At 31.5% G+C, this 14,652-nt stretch overlaps 1 protein-coding gene across 10 annotated transcripts in view; it reads right to left on the reverse strand.

Moving 5' to 3' along the window:
* Nucleotides 1-14,652, reverse strand: part of LOC129943472 (dorsal-ventral patterning tolloid-like protein 1) — a 90,359-nt gene that overhangs the window by 15,904 nt on the left and 59,803 nt on the right. For 7 of the 10 annotated variants that reach the window (XM_056052957.1, XM_056052954.1, XM_056052955.1 and 4 more), the window contains 8 exons: nt 13,118-13,331; nt 12,836-13,053; nt 10,053-10,179; nt 9,896-9,997; nt 9,408-9,833; nt 7,314-7,717; nt 7,051-7,220; nt 3,854-4,031 (listed from right to left, as the gene is read on the reverse strand). In XM_056052957.1, coding sequence (XP_055908932.1) covers nt 3,854-4,031; nt 7,051-7,220; nt 7,314-7,717; nt 9,408-9,833; nt 9,896-9,997; nt 10,053-10,179; nt 12,836-13,053; nt 13,118-13,331 — 1,839 coding nt within the window. Of the gene's footprint in view, nt 1-3,842; nt 4,032-7,050; nt 7,221-7,313; nt 7,718-9,407; nt 9,834-9,895; nt 9,998-10,052; nt 10,180-12,835; nt 13,054-13,117; nt 13,332-14,652 lie in introns of all 10 variants that reach the window. The other 3 variants (XR_008781253.1, XM_056052958.1, XM_056052959.1) reach the window with 2 other exon arrangements.

A 14,652-nucleotide genomic window follows, 5' to 3' on the forward strand; every position in this document is an offset into this window, starting at 1 on the left:
AGTAATGGTGCATACAGAAAAACGTGCAAACTACTTTTAAAATATACAAGAAAACTATTTAAAATAATTACTTTTCAATATTTACTACACAAATCAATAAAATTATCTTATGCACATACATTTTATTAACATTCTTATTCATCGTTTAAAAAAATTATTAAATAAAATATTTAAACTTTGATTTGTAAGAATTATGGTATTATTAAGTTATTATATTAAAATATGTTTAAAAAATATTATAATTATACAAAATATAGTATATTTATAAAGTGTTCGTCGGGTTCAAGTTTTCTGGTAACAAAACAAAATGTTAGTTGGTATAAAAATTAAAATTTATAAAAACATTAATAAATAAAATGATAAGGCAGAATTATTTCATAATCATAATTTTTACTTTTTTATTTTCTCTCTTTAATGGAATACAAAATCCACATACATCCATTAATAGATCGGATTTATTTTATTCGTTGATTGTAATTTAAGTGTTTTTATTTGTTAATAATGACACTAAAAACGTTATTTTGAGTTGTTTGTTCCCGAGCTTTTTTGCTGATATGTTAATTAGTGCTTTATTTCCACATCATTCGTTATTATTATTGATTTCGTTTGTTTCACATTAGCAGGTATTTTATCTTGAAGAATTGTAGGAAAATAAAGCAACATACATCGCAAAGCCGTTATAATATGGTTTTCCATCTAAAACCTATAGCTTTACATCGTGTGTGGGTCGTATTACTGTATATTTCATAATACTGCACTTATAATCCTTTTTTTCAAAATATTGCATTACAAAATTCTGGGTGTACAAAACTTAATGTATAGTCAAAATGCTGTAGTTCAAAATTCTGCATTTCTAAGTTCTGTTTGGTTTGAATTCTCTATTTTAAAATGGTATAAGTAGGCGAAATCATTGTGAATCATTTAAAATATGTTCATATACATACAAATCTGGAGATAATTGGTTAGCCTTGAGAAGTCGAAGGTAATTGTAAGCAGTCTTGAACGGTGGACGTACAGTAATGAAAGTATGGAGGTTGTTAAAGAATATAAATATCTTGGAATCAATAAAATTAATAAAAACACCATTTGAAAAACATTTCGCCGATAAATTGCAAAATGCGAAAACTAAAATTAAACATCTTCAGTAATAAAAATCTAACTATAAAAGCAAGCTGGACTACAATCTTAATTCAATGAATTAATTCCGAGATGACCTAAGAACACATCAAATATCTATGATATTTAGACTAAAAGGAGAACTGCTCAATCATAATTTCATTCCCTCCAGAGAAGAGTGGCCTTTGAGGTGCGAATTATACTATATGGATAGAAGAGAAAACATTGTTCATTTCATGGTTAGATGCCCAGAGCTCCGAGAAGAAGAAGAGTCTTGGAAGCAATGTTTTATCAGAAGAGCTGATAACACATCATCTTCATAAAGTAGTTGTTCGCTTCTAATATTATAAATATAGTAAAATTGCATTAGAATATGGAAACAGAGTTATTAAAGAACATTTTTAAAGATTGTCAAAAGACATATGTATATGTTTATAGAGTTCAAAAGATGTCAATCAGGAAGGCAGACATCCATGCTATACATTTGTCATGTTTATGAATGAACATTAAATATTGAACATAAATGTAAATCTCATACATATTTTAAAACAATATCGTGTTACTTAAGTCTTTGAATGAAATAAAAACAAAATCAATATATTTGTTTACTTTTGTTTTTAGTGTTTGGTATTATTTTACAAACACATATTACTTTATATCTTTCGTTATCATTTTTTAATCTTTGTATGTATATAGTTAATTACTTTGAAATAATATTCTTTAATTTTTTGTAACTTATTAGACTTCTTCAGATTAAAATGATAAATCATATGTAAGTAAAACCTTCTTCAGATTAAAATAATAAATCATATGTTAGTAAATCCATTTATTTTTTCTTCTTAAGATGGATACAATAATGGAACTCTTCATAAACATACGTTTTAAAAATGCAAGACTGTAAAATACCGAATTTTGTGAAACAGTATTATGCGACACAGTATTTTGTTCATACAGCATTTTGGGATACAGAATTTAAAATGTGCAGTATTTTTTAAAGCAAAATATATGTAATAAAGTGTTATGACCAAACAGTATCACACAGAATTATGGTCATTTAGAATTTTTAAATGCAGTTTTTGACCCGCTCCCATTTAAATCAAAGGAATTAAAATTGGTTTGTGATAAATTTCAATAGGATACAAAATATGCAGCACCAATTCTAGCATATTTTGATTTAACTACTACATAACCTTGTCAATGTTTATCTGAAAGTTTGGTCTGTCATAGTGATTTTTTTGCACAGCAGAGTTTATACTTAAGATCATGTTTTAGAAATTTGAGTTTTGAACGGAAAAACCTACCATTATAAAAACAATACTAAGCATTTAACAAAATATTAGTAATTTTTTATGTACCCGATTTTCGCAAACATATTTGACACCAAATAAATGAACTTAAAATGTATCAATTGGGGCGATTGGGCCTAATTTAAACAAAACATCTTTTATGATAGTATCTTTTGCATTCGATAACTACTAAGCCAAATTTTTGAATGTCCTGACGCTTTAACATTAACTAAAGTAAGACTATTAACAAAATCTTCGGAAAACTTTTTGTACGTATGTACGAGTAGATGTGGTCCTATCCTCAAAAGACATTTAGTTTATATTTTGGATTTTAAATTTAGTTATTTGACACTATATGATTTCTATTTCTATTTAAATTATCAATGTTTTTTCCTGGCTGAGGAAGCCATTAAAAAAAAGTGTCTGCTTTGTTAATTGAAGTTTTTCAAAAGTAAAATATATACTATTTCCTTCTTTGGTAGACATTTTTTGTATAAGGAACAAAATGTTGATTTTATTGTAAATTAAAATATAATGTATAGACTTCAAATGTTATCTGAGACAACTAGATTAACTGAACACTTTCTGTAAAGGAATCTAGATATAATGTTTGGTTTTAGCGTTAAAAAATATAATAACCACATTTTCTTGTTAAAAGATTTTTTGTATTGCTACTAAAAAATAATCTTATACATATATATTTACTCTATGTACTGGATTAATAGACTTTCTTATATCCGGGTTGCACTAATTGGATTATTTATAGAAGATTTCGAAGGCACTTTACATGTACCCTATTCAATAAGTGCAGAAAGTTTAAGGACGTCTTAGACCGAAAACAAGAGTTATACTTTTTCAATCGAACTAATTTTATACTTAGATCTGAACTAAGTTTTATTCTGATGAGCGTGAATGTAAAAAGAGAGATTTTTTTGGGTCATAACCTTCATATATTTTGGTGTTTAGTGGCGTTGTAACTTTACGCAATATTTTTGTAATATAAACAAATATGAATGCTAATGTGCAAAACGAAATAATGGAAAGCACTTTGAAAACTGAGTCATGAATACAAATTTCGTGCTTGATGTACCATTTTTATTATTATTTTATGAAAACTTTGCAATTTATTTAAAATTTTTCTCCCTTTGCAATATATAGAAAATTCTTCTAACATTTAAAAAAGCAAAAATATTGCTTTGAACCTAATTTTGTGGCTATGTCCTGAGTAGTTTTAGTACACACTATGAAGTCATTTTATTAATTTCATATGAATCACTTTATTTTTTTGTCGGATTTTAACCAATAAGGCTTTTCTATTTCTTTTAAAAATAATAAAAATAAGAATTTTATACTAACTTAAAGAAATGTTTAACAAACTCAGTAATCTTAAACTAAAAACAATAACTGAAATTAAAAAATGAACTGAACCGTTCGACTCACTCACGACTCACAGTGCATTTCGTCACTATCGTCGCCAGGGCCGCAGTTTTTGATGCCATTACATCGTAGCTTGTCGGATATACAGTAACCAATATTGCACTGGAATTGGAAGGATGATTCGCAAAGTAATCCAATGGCCGGTGGCCCTGGGCCAGAGTCTTGAATTTCAGTCCATATTATACGGAAGCCCTGAAAATTATTTAAAATACATTTAAAAAGATTGGTAGAATTGTGGTGACGTATGTAAAAAGCAGTGATTTTCGTTTAGCATGCATCTTTTTATACTTTAAATTTAAAAATATACATATGTACTTATTATCAAAATAAAACAATGTACATATTGTTTAAAAATAAAACTTGTTTTAATTTTCGTCTTAAAACAACATTTGTCAATAAGGTAGTGTAGGTTTCAATCACTTTTTCTTAGGTTTGTTATTGCTTTAGTTAGAACACGACTTTAAAATCAATCTATGACGTCAGGATTTTGAGATACCTTTCATATTAAAAAAAAAAAACCTTTTATTAGTTTTATTTCGATTCCATATTTATGATCGATGAAGCATTTATTCGAAAAAGGCAAAACGTTATAAAATCAGTTTTTGCTCTTAAGTTACAACATCAAGTTTTTGGACTATATTAAAAAACATATGAAAATTATGTTCAAAATTCCGAAACAGCACTTTAAATTAACTCCCAAATTATTCAAAAAGACAAAAGAATTACATTGACTACATTGAATTGACTTCAAAAAGAGTCAAGTAGTCATTAGTCATCTCATAATAAATGAGAAATTACGAAAACTATATGAAATACAAAAGTGATTTAAAATGTATCTAAAAGATAAACATTTATACTTTACAAATCATTATACAATTTATTGTTAAGTGATATGTAGTGGTTTAACTAAGCCTTTAACAAACCGTTTTTGATTGTTATCAGCATTTTAAGAATTGCTTATTTTAAACACCTGATGTGGTGGAAAATTTTAAAGGCAAGATTCCAATTCAGGTCATTTCAAGCCATTTCAAAAGTATTGTTTAATTTGTGCACTAGAAAAAAAACTTAATGTTGTCGACCAGTGAATTTAAGGATACCAATAAACAGTTTCAATAAAAAGTTCTGCGTGCACTTATTCAAAGTGTTTCTGAATACCTAATTCAAGGCCGCAATAAGAAGATTTTCTCAACAATCTTTATCTTTTTTAATATGTAAATGTTTAAATATAATATATTATATGCAGCTACCAAAACATGCATACGTTTTAAATACTATTTCAAAATTAGACTCTTCAAATGCATAGGGCCTAGTGACTTACAACTCTCAACCATTCCTGGGTGCGGGTAATGTTTTCAGGAATGGAAGGGACGTACAATTTAAGGCCGAATCCGAACGGCTAGTTTGAGAAAGCACTTTTTCATGACAAGAATTACTCTTGAAGAATTTGTCAATTCCTCGCAAGAGGCAGTACCCGCAAAAATTATTTTTTTTAAATAAAGGTGGCACAAGCAGGGATTGAACCCAAGACCCCTTGCATGACAGTCCAACGCACTAACCATCATGCCACGGGTACTACACGGGTATAACACAATACCTTTAAGAAAAACACCCGTTACACATCGATTTATATTATTGTATACTTTACACAAAGTACTCTTGCCAATTATTAATTGATTTGCTCTTTGATCGCTTCTAGTGGCTGATTCATCTTCTTCACTAACCATATAGATTCTTATGCAGTTCTAACTAAGTGGATCCGTAATACCAACGTTTGTGCTTGGTAAGTTCTGAGGCATCGATACTTCGTGATGCAAAATCTGCTTGACTGTCTCCTGTTTTGGCATAGTTTCTATTACTTCGATTAAATATTGTATTCTTATTATTTAAAATGCGATAAGTTTATTATTGATACTTGTATACGGGCTATTGTTTTCATTGAATCAATAATAATCAACTAAGCTTTTAGAGTCCAAATAGTTGTTTACTGAGCTGCTTCTGATAAGCTACTTTTTATTGTTATCTTATTTTGATAATCTATAATATTAACCTTGATACGAAGTGTGTATTTGCGTATCTTTGATTAATTGCAACTAGGTCAATGTCACCAGTTTCCCTTTTCTCTGTTGGTATGCAACTCAATAGTTCCTGGTTCTTGCTAGTCCATTTTCTGAGAGTAAATCTGTCTTCTTTTATTAGTTCAATTAGTTCTACCTAGATAGTTTTGGCATTGTAAATGGTTTGAGCTCCAAACATTTAACTGTCCATACAGAAGTATTCATACAAATTCTTAGACGCATTCGGAAATCTCTTGATTCATCGTCTAGCTGACGGAATGTTTTAAAACAAAGGTATTCATGATGTAAAATATGTAACTTTTTATAGGTTCTTAGGGAGAGAACCTCAATAATATTATAACCTGTTACCTTGGTCAAACTAGAATTATGTCATTTAAACTTACTCCATTGTATGCTTTTTATCAAGCATTCAACACGACACGAAGTGTGGACTTGTTTGGTCGTATTCGTTGTCTTCCTCAAAACTGCTCGTTATATTCGGATGAATAAAAGGGCCAATTTTGAATTCATATAAAATTTATTGCGACTGTTTTTCGGTACATCTTGATATTATTATCTGTAAAAAAATTATTTGAACTCCAATTCTTGAGATATGGATGACGAAAAAAGAGTTTCGGAACGTAAGAACTCGATATTTCTAGTTCTTGGGATACGGATGATGAAAAAAGAGTTTTCGAACATAAGTACGAACGAATTTACGGGCGCTCACACAGGTGTCTTTTGAAAACCGTGGATTAAGATTCTTGAGAAAAATGTATCCAAAAATAATTTGAACACCATAGCTCTGGTTCTTGAGATATGGAAGACGAAAAAAGTGTTTTAGACAGTACGAACGGACCCACAAACAGGCATCTTTTAAAAGCCATGCATTTAGATTCTTAAGAAATTCCAATTTTTTCAATTTCACAAATCTGACCAATGAAAATATCGTTAACGAAGTTAGTTGAACCCAGTTAAATATTAGTCAAAAAAGTATACATATGCAACCCCTAATATTAGCAATCAGAGGAAAAAACAAGGAAATTTGAAAACCATGATTTAAACATCGATAAAAAGATAAAAATTTTGTCTTGCACTTGCACTGAGCTGATGTTTAAAACTTATCGTGAAGGCAGAAGGTCAATGAAATTACTCACCTGTGCACCGATTGTTTTGTCCGTGGTTGTGAAACTTATTCTTGATGATTGGCCCGTTGATATATAATGCCAGTGCTCCGTTGATGGTTTTTCACCGCAAAGCTCAATGGGTGCTGCTTCCGAGTCTATGTTTGTCCACATCCTTAATACAGCAGCAGGGCAGCCACGTGCTTTAATCACAAAAAAATTATGGCAAGGTTAATAATATGAAATTAAATTCTTTAATAACGGCTATGATTCCCAAGCCGTTGTATACTACATACCCATAGGATCACCCTCTACAGAAAAGTGCTCGAAATTAATTGATAACTTGTAGCCTGGGCGTGCTGTCATGTACCAGTTACAAGCCATCGAAGCTAAGCCTTTAGCTGGACTTTTATAATTGCTTGGATAGTGTGGCGATGTTATGATTCCCGATTCTTCGTTGGAAAAGTTTCCGCCACAGTCTCCAACCTCAGATTTGGCAGTTTCGAAGAAATAGCGAGCTTTGAAACCGCTGGCCACATTTTCTTGATCGGTATGTAACGTGATTCTCAGACCAACCGCTCCCCTAGGACTCTCAACGGGGCCGGGCGCTGTTAGACCACAATATCGACCAAGAAAGCGGTCATTGTTATCTCTGTATATGACATAAATTTCCAGCCAGTCTTCAAAGCAAGCCGATGCTCTAATATTCATGTAAAAAAAAATATATTTTAAAGAAATTTAAAACCTACTAAAAGAAAAGGTTTACTCCGGAATAATTATTTCTCAATTTTAAACCAAAAAGTTTTTGCCATTTCCACTTTTTTGATTTATTTTATGAACTGGAGGATTGAATTTTAATATTGAAGTATTTGATAGCTATACTCAGCGAGGTCACTTAAAGTGTTTGGACTGCCTTGATCATAAGAAAAAGAAAAAAATAGATACATGCACAAAGAAAAATCAGTTCAAAAATTTTCCAAAAAAAACGGAAAGTCTCAAAATTCACACCCAAAGGACATCGCAGTAGAGGAAGACTGGGAATCAGGTGCTGCGCTCAAGTGGAAAGTTACATCACCCAATTTGGAGCGCGAAACTGGAGACACCTAGCTTAGGACCAAAATAGGTGGAGAAGTTTGTTTGATGAGACCCTAGTACACACAGGACTCTAGCACCACCTTTAGTAAGTAAATAAGGTTAATGGAGAAATGCAATCGAGTAAGAATGGACCTAACGGAAAAGTGGGCAAATACTTTACATAGGTCCGATAAAATAGGAATCATGGGAAACAAAACATATATTTTCCAAATAACCAAAAACAAAAATTGGGAAAACTGGGCTTTATGAAAATCATACAAAATTGATTGTGAAGTGGGTGTAATTTCTGGGCACTAGTTAAGGTAGAACGATAGTAACAAGAGTGAGTGATTATCAATAGCTGAAAGAAATTGGGGGCAGAGACTAACTGATGAGTTATCTGGGTCGGTTGAGAATGTAAGATCAATTTGACGGTTCATATTATTTATAACGTCACTCACTTTGCTAAGGTATAAATCAGTTAAACGATTTAAAAAAGACATTCCTTTGCCGAGGAGGGATTACAATTGTAATTTTATAGAAGTCTAACACTGACCATTTAAGATGTGGAAGGTTAAAAACCCCACGAATTAAAATTGTATCAAGGAAATTGCATTATTTTATAAAGTGATAAAAACAAAGAGCAATTTGTAGAGGTTGGGAAGGCAGTATGAAGAAGCACACAATATAAACAGAAGTTATATTTGTCTGAGACAAAATCAACTTTAGACAAGCTAGAGATTGAAAAAAGGCAAGATTGCAATGCGTTTTTAAGTTTTTTCGGCAAATTTCGGTGACATTCCACATTTGGAATGAAATAATTCTCCATAAAAAACGATTGAACCCATTCGAAACTGATATTTCTAATAGAATTTTTTAAAAATAATGACGATTTAATGTTTTGTTTAGTTTATCCAGTCTATTACTCCATTGTTTCGTAGACCACGAGGTACAAAATTTTCTGACGCGGGTTCATGAGCGGGTTTTGGAGTGGGTTCATTTGAAGAAATAGTTCATTAGAACTCCAGCGGGGTCAATGTACTTATTTATTGATTACCTGACTATATTCAAATCAAACCAAAACATCGAATAAACAAATTATACTCTCAAAAACAATTGCGTGCACACACCAATTATAATTTTGCATGCTATAGGAAGTTTTTAAATTAATCTTACATAAATCATTAATTTAATTTTATTTATTTTGATGTAAGACATTTTAAAATACATTTTAACTATTCCGTAGTGTTTTCCTTTTTAAGCTTGTTTATGAAGTATTTTCTTAAAAATAAACATATTTTTAAAATTTGTCTTACCCGTATGCACCAGCTGTGGAATTAATATTGTCTGCCTTAACTTTGAAATGATCAAATACAATTGTAACCTGTTCATTTGGCTCCGCCAAAAATAGATATGAACAATTCGTCTCGGATGGATAGTTGGAAGGATAACGTGGGCTGTTTAGATCGCCACGCTTTTTTGAACTGCTGACGTATGTAAAGCTACAAGTGCCATCTGGAGCAGCCGTTCCCGGGATCTTATATTCTGTTTCAAATGTGTACTTCCCTTTAAAGCCACGACCTTGTAATTCACCCGAGCTGAATACCATTGCCAATCTAGGTCCGTCACTAACTACTTTCTGTGTTTCATTCCCACACAGTTCGTAGTCAAATTTATCGTATGCGTCCGCAGTCTCTTGGCCTTTTAGATAAATTTTTAGGTAACCATCTGAACAATTCGATCTATATCAAAGGAATATTTTTAATAGAACAATAAAGAAAAATAGGTTTAACAAATAACTCACTCTCCCTTATCCTTATTCTCGACTTTGGGAATGTTGAACGATGAAAACTCTAATCGAACTCTTTCTAAATTCTGAGCGTCTTGCATTCCATAAATAAAATATCTTTAAAATTACAGATTAATGGATGTAAAAGGAAATATTTATCCAGAGAACTTACCTACAAACCGTCTTAGGAATATAAGGGTAAGGATAGTTAGGTGACAGCACAAACCCTACAGACTCCTTTTTTGAGAGAATTTTTTGATCACACTCTGAGCCACGTATGTGAATGCCATCGTTTTCGCCTTCAATATAAAATAAAACATATTTGTTAAGAACTTTGATTGCAACTATTGCTACCTATGGGTAATAAATTGAGGAGAGGATACGAACATTTTCCCTACTAATTAAAGCTTAATCAGTTTATTCCAATATTAGCCTACAACCCTTTTCTTAACTTAAGAAATGTGGAAATTTATAAGTGACTAATCAAAAGTTTATTGCAAAAACTATACAATTTATAATAGCCTTGTCGACTGAAAACTTTGTTATGATTAAATTGTTATATTCAGTATAATATAACTTGGAGCCAGTTTCGGTCCCTAAAAATTTCCTACCTCGGAAAATCGAAATGATAATTTTTGACACCTAAAGTTCAACTCGAGCTCAAATTTTGAACACAAAATATAATTTTCTAAACAATGAAAAAATTGTAAGCCTAATATACAAAACAAGATATACACATATTATTATCATAATAAACCATAACAAAAAAGAGCGCTCAAACGCACCTATTTTTATGTAAAAAACCATATCCCAGGCATCAAATCTGTTTGGGGTCTATAAGTTTCTACACCAAGACCATATCAACAGCATCCAACTCTAGCTTTCCAATGTAATCTAATTCTATTTCCTTTTAGTACCTATCAGCAATAAAAACAAGTCAATCATGATGAGACTCGCAACAATTTGCCATTCTGTTCTAATGCCTGTGTCTTAAAAGCAGTGTTCCCATAACGGCATTATTAATGCTAGATCTAGCATTATAGAGAAGAGAAAAGCATTATGAAATTTTAAAATAATGCTAAATGCTTTTCTGGCATTATTGTCTTTGAGTTTTGCATTCTTGAATGCCAAAATTGATTTCAAAAGATTGGTTTGATTATATCATATTGTTTGAAAAAATCTTCTTTTTTTGAAATTACAAACCGTTCTGATTTAATAATAATAACGCGAAATCACGAAGATGCACACATGCGCTCAAAAAACTCATGAATTTTTTAAAGTATGAGTTGGAGTCTCAGCTAAGCTCGAAAAACCTAAGGGTGAAGAACAGTATTAATATGAAGAACTTTGGGATAACTCGTTATTTATCTAAAATTATAAGATAGATAAATTTATTTTTAAAAACTATAAATAAGAATGTGATAAGTCTGAATGTTTTAAAATTAAATAATTAACTATAAAATGTTCCTATACTTAAAAACATTGTGCTGTAAATACCTATTAACATAAAAAGCTTTAAGTTTTGTTATTTTTGAATTATTTTTTTTGTTATATACCTATGTTTGTTAGGTATTTGTATGTAAAAATAAATATTTTTTTGCATTTTTTAAGATGTTTGTTTTTAAATCATCGATATAGACGTTTTATATGGATTTTAAAATCTAGCATTTTGTTTTTTGAGCTCCCATACGATCTAGCATTATAAAATTTGAAATCTAGCATTATGAAATTTGAGATTATGGCAACACTGCTTAAAAGATCGAAGCTGCTTCATATTCGAATTTAATAATAATATCAGCTTGAGAAATATGTTAAAGAAAGAAATCTTCCTATTAATGACCAGCAGTATTCCTTTCGAGGCAATAAGTCCATCATTGATTTGTTGGTTTATCTAACCGACCAAGGAAACAAATCTACACATGGGTTCAGATGAAGTAAAGTCAGTGGTGTTTGGATTAGAAAATAACATTTTAGGTTCAATACAAATTGTAGTAAATATTTTCAAGTCCGAAATTTATAAAATAAATGCTTGTGTTCCCAAGGGCTCTGTTTTGTTACCGACCTTCTTACTTTTGGTAACAACCGATCTCTTCGACTTCTAGCCATTCAAACTGATTTGCTAATGACAGTAACCTCAGCTTTTTCTTTTCGTTTATAGATTAACACCGTTTTACTTCGAATGCGGAACTTCAACCCAAGTGTATAATAAGCTCAATAAATTTGGATCTTGACAACATTGTCCAATGGGTACTTATAAACCGTAAAGAATTCAGTGCTTCGAAAACTCAACACTATCTCCTGTATTAAAAGTGTAACCAAACTCCAATGCAGTTTTTTATAAACTGCAATTATATTAAGGAAACTATTTAACTTTCAGTTTTCGGCATTTATTATTTGTATCACAGATCACCTCTTATTTAAAAGCCACATGTTCGACATTGTTAAAACTGCTGTTAGTTGCTTCATATTTCTCGGACGCCACGCACGGTGCTAGAAATGCATCCCTCCAATCAAATAATTCAGTCGTATTTTTCGCATTTCTAGGAATGCAGATCAGTTGACTATTGGACTAGATTATGAAACTGGTGTCGGTCACAAATGAAGAAAGTGGAATGCTTATCACAACTGTAGGCTTTTTCCCGTTTTAATATTAATGACTTAAGACTTATTTGCAATGGAATCTTCTCTTAAATCACTTCCTATTTTCATAACGCTCGTAATATGTTGTAAACAAGATATGAATAGCAATGCACGCTTTAGGAACCTCTATAATAAGATTAACTACCCATCGTAGGAGCAATTTTAATATTTCATACAAAAATATTTAATTGAAAGGACAGATTAGGCAAACTTGCATAAAAGATTAAAAGTTATTGCTTTCCAAATTATTGCAAAACTAATAGTTCAAAATGTCTTATATAGCTAAGTAATTATCATGGGTTGAAATATACTTACGTATAAAATCTAACTTAACAAAACTTTCGCTAAATTCATAAATTCCTTTAAATCCACGATTTTGTGTATTTGCTGTTCTGGGAAGCGTATAGAAATGAACAAAAAGGCTCGATTCGCTTGAATATAAAACCAAATTCCTCTGCTGTCCACAATATGTACCGATTAACGCTGACGAGTTATCAGGGCCATCATACACTTTGATGTAATCAAATGGGCAGCTAAAATTATACAAAGAAATATGTTTCAAAATTAAAGTTTTCAAATATAAATAGTATTACTTACTGTGGTCCACCAAAAAATAGATCAAAATCACGAAATTCTAATCTAACTCTTTGATTGGTTTCACCGAGAAATTGATATGTACAAGACATATCCTTGGGATAGGCACCTGGATAAGTTGGTGATATTAAAGCACCTGTTTTATTGAGGCTCATGCTAGGAGTTATCGTATAGGAACACGGTGATCCAGCTATTGGTATACCAATTTCATATTCCGCTGAAAAAGAAAAAAGTCCACATTACCATTTTTTTTTTCAATAACCATACACATTTTATATTTTTTGCATTTTAAATATTGTAATTTGTAAGTTTGAAGGCAAACCTCTAAAATCATTAAATAAATGCCATTTAATAGTTATGCATGTAAGTGATGTTGTCAATGTGTAGCAGGGTCGAGGGTTACACAAAAATTAGGCATGCTTCACAAGTTAAATACCTAATTGCGCTTACTCTTATCATCAATGTTCCAAAGTCAATATTAATTTAAGTTCAAAATTGTAATGCAAAATTAAAGAAAATGAATGTTTGATTGAAAACTTCTTAACACTTCGTGCGTTGTACGTACATAAATAGAATAAAACCCTTACTTTCTTAATATCTGATTAATTAAGATATCTGATATCTGATAAATTAAGTATTCTTACAACTTCAAATGCATCACAGAATAACAATGGTAATGCTACCGTAAACAAAAGTTGAAGTTGAGTACATTCATGGTCTCATGAAACAATGGAATAGCAACCAAAACAGGTGTTCGAATTCTTGAGTTCTCAGGGGATGAGCCGTATAACTTAGGAGTCAGTTGGGCCCTCAAAAAAAAAAAATCAAATGGGGTGGCGCAACAGTCCGTTGTGAACCAGGGCCTAGTGACTTACAACTCTCAACCATTCCTGTTTGCGAGTACTGTTGTCAGGAATGGAAGGGACCTACAATTTAAGGCCGAATCCGAACGGCTAGTTTGAGAAAGCACTTTTTCATGACAAGAATTACTCTTGAAGGATTTGTCAATTCCTCGCAAGAGGCAGTACCCGTGAAATTATTTTTTTAAATTAAGCTGGCACAGGCAGGGATTGAACCCAAGACCCCTTGCATGACAGTCCAACGCACTAACCATCATGCCACGGGTACCACGGTTGGGCCCTCACGTCATGTAATTTCTTTAACATCAGTGCAGAGCTGCTACATCAACACTAGAGGCACTATCTGTCCAATTACGCGCATATTCTGATGACGTTGGTATAATCGGAAGAATTCACTGCGATGTCAATGGAGCTTTCATGAGTACTGAGTTTAGCAATGAGTGAGGCCAAAACAAAGTACATGATGTCATCTTGAAAGGACTTACAACACCATTGCCTTGGTCAAAACGTCACCATCGACAGACGTAACTTTGAGGTATTTAAGGACTTTGTCTACCTGTGCTCAGCTATATGAATGCAAAACGACAGCGCTGAGATCAAACGAAGAATTTTTCTTGCTAACGGCTGCTGTTTCCTTGGACCAAAAAAAGCAATTGCCTATTTTGGACATTTATTTTG

The sequence above is a fragment of the Eupeodes corollae genome, chromosome 1 (genome assembly GCF_945859685.1).
Source record: "Eupeodes corollae chromosome 1, idEupCoro1.1, whole genome shotgun sequence".
Taxonomy (NCBI): domain Eukaryota; kingdom Metazoa; phylum Arthropoda; class Insecta; order Diptera; family Syrphidae; genus Eupeodes; species Eupeodes corollae.